The sequence below is a fragment of the Pinus tabuliformis genome, chromosome Q (genome assembly GCF_031772625.1).
Source record: "Pinus tabuliformis cultivar Carrire ecotype Pingquan chromosome Q, CPIR1, whole genome shotgun sequence".
Taxonomy (NCBI): Eukaryota; Viridiplantae; Streptophyta; class Pinopsida; order Pinales; family Pinaceae; genus Pinus; species Pinus tabuliformis.
Window position 1 is genome coordinate 633,505,427 of NC_142296.1, and position 1,036 is coordinate 633,506,462.

A 1,036-nucleotide genomic window follows, 5' to 3' on the forward strand; every position below is an offset into this window, starting at 1 on the left:
TTGTTGCACTCCTTTCTTCCATCGCACAACCTCCCTACTATGGTTTTCACCTCTTCAGGCAGTGTAGTTTATAGTCCCACAATCCCTTGCATTACTAAGATTGTCCTGCTACCATGTAGTCATTGCATAGGGGAAGGATCCCTCGTATAAAGCTTTAGCCTACTTCCATTCACTTTTCCAGGGAATGGTTCCCCGTTCAGCTTCGCGAGCTAAACTGTGCCACCATATGTGATCTCCTTAACAATATATGGCCCCAACCAGTGCATTTGAAATTTTCCTAGAATTTTTATGAGCTTGCTGTCATATAGCAGCACAAAATCATCCAACTTGAAAGTGCACAACTTAATATGCCTATCACGCCATGATTTCTTGCATTCCTTTTGCACTTTCGGGTGAAATCCTGCAAGAAAGTGGTCCTCTTCTAACTCCATTAGTTGCGCGAGCCATTCCTCCAGGGTCTCATGATCCGTCATCTCTATCAACGTTGCAATATGTAAACTTGACACATTATACTCGATAGGGTTCACTGCTTCAATCCCATAGACCAACCTAAACAGTGTTTGTCTTGTCAACTTCTTACATGTTTTCCTATATGCCCATAGTACAGCTAGTATGCGCATATCCCAGTCATTTCTCTATGCGTTACATACCTTCATCAATGCATTCTCCAATATTTTATTAAATGTTTCCATTGTTCCATTTGCCTATGGGTGATAGGGCATGCCCTTTTGATGATACACATGGAATTCCTCAAGCATTGTGTTGATTGTTTCATTCAAGAAATGTGTACCCCTATCACTCATCAACACTTTAGGGCATCCAAACCATGTTAAAACATATTCAAACAAAAACTTTGCAACGGTGGCAGTTGTACAATCCAACTCTTTTCTAGCAGGTTCGTACACTACTCTGAAAAAAAACAAATGGCTACACTCTTTCCCCAGCAACAGCGCCAAAATGTAGAGCTATAAAAAGGGTCTCTTTCACCTCTAATTACCTCACATTAATATGTCAATCCGGGAACGTTTGATTATTT

General features: G+C 40.7%; 1 protein-coding gene across 1 annotated transcript; it reads right to left on the reverse strand.

Moving 5' to 3' along the window:
• Positions 1-209: 209 nt before the first annotated feature.
• Positions 210-620, reverse strand: LOC149221062 (uncharacterized). Its single transcript, XM_089387307.1, has one exon. The coding sequence runs from the start codon at positions 618-620 to the stop codon at positions 210-212; it is 411 nt and encodes a 136-aa protein (XP_089243433.1).
• Between the last annotated feature and the right edge of the window lie 416 nt (positions 621-1,036).

What these genes read in the sequence shown, in the direction of transcription:
- LOC149221062 (XM_089387307.1), bottom strand. Translation starts at nt 620, where the DNA reads ATGCGCATACTAGCTGTACTATGGGCATATAGGAAAACATGTAAGAAG.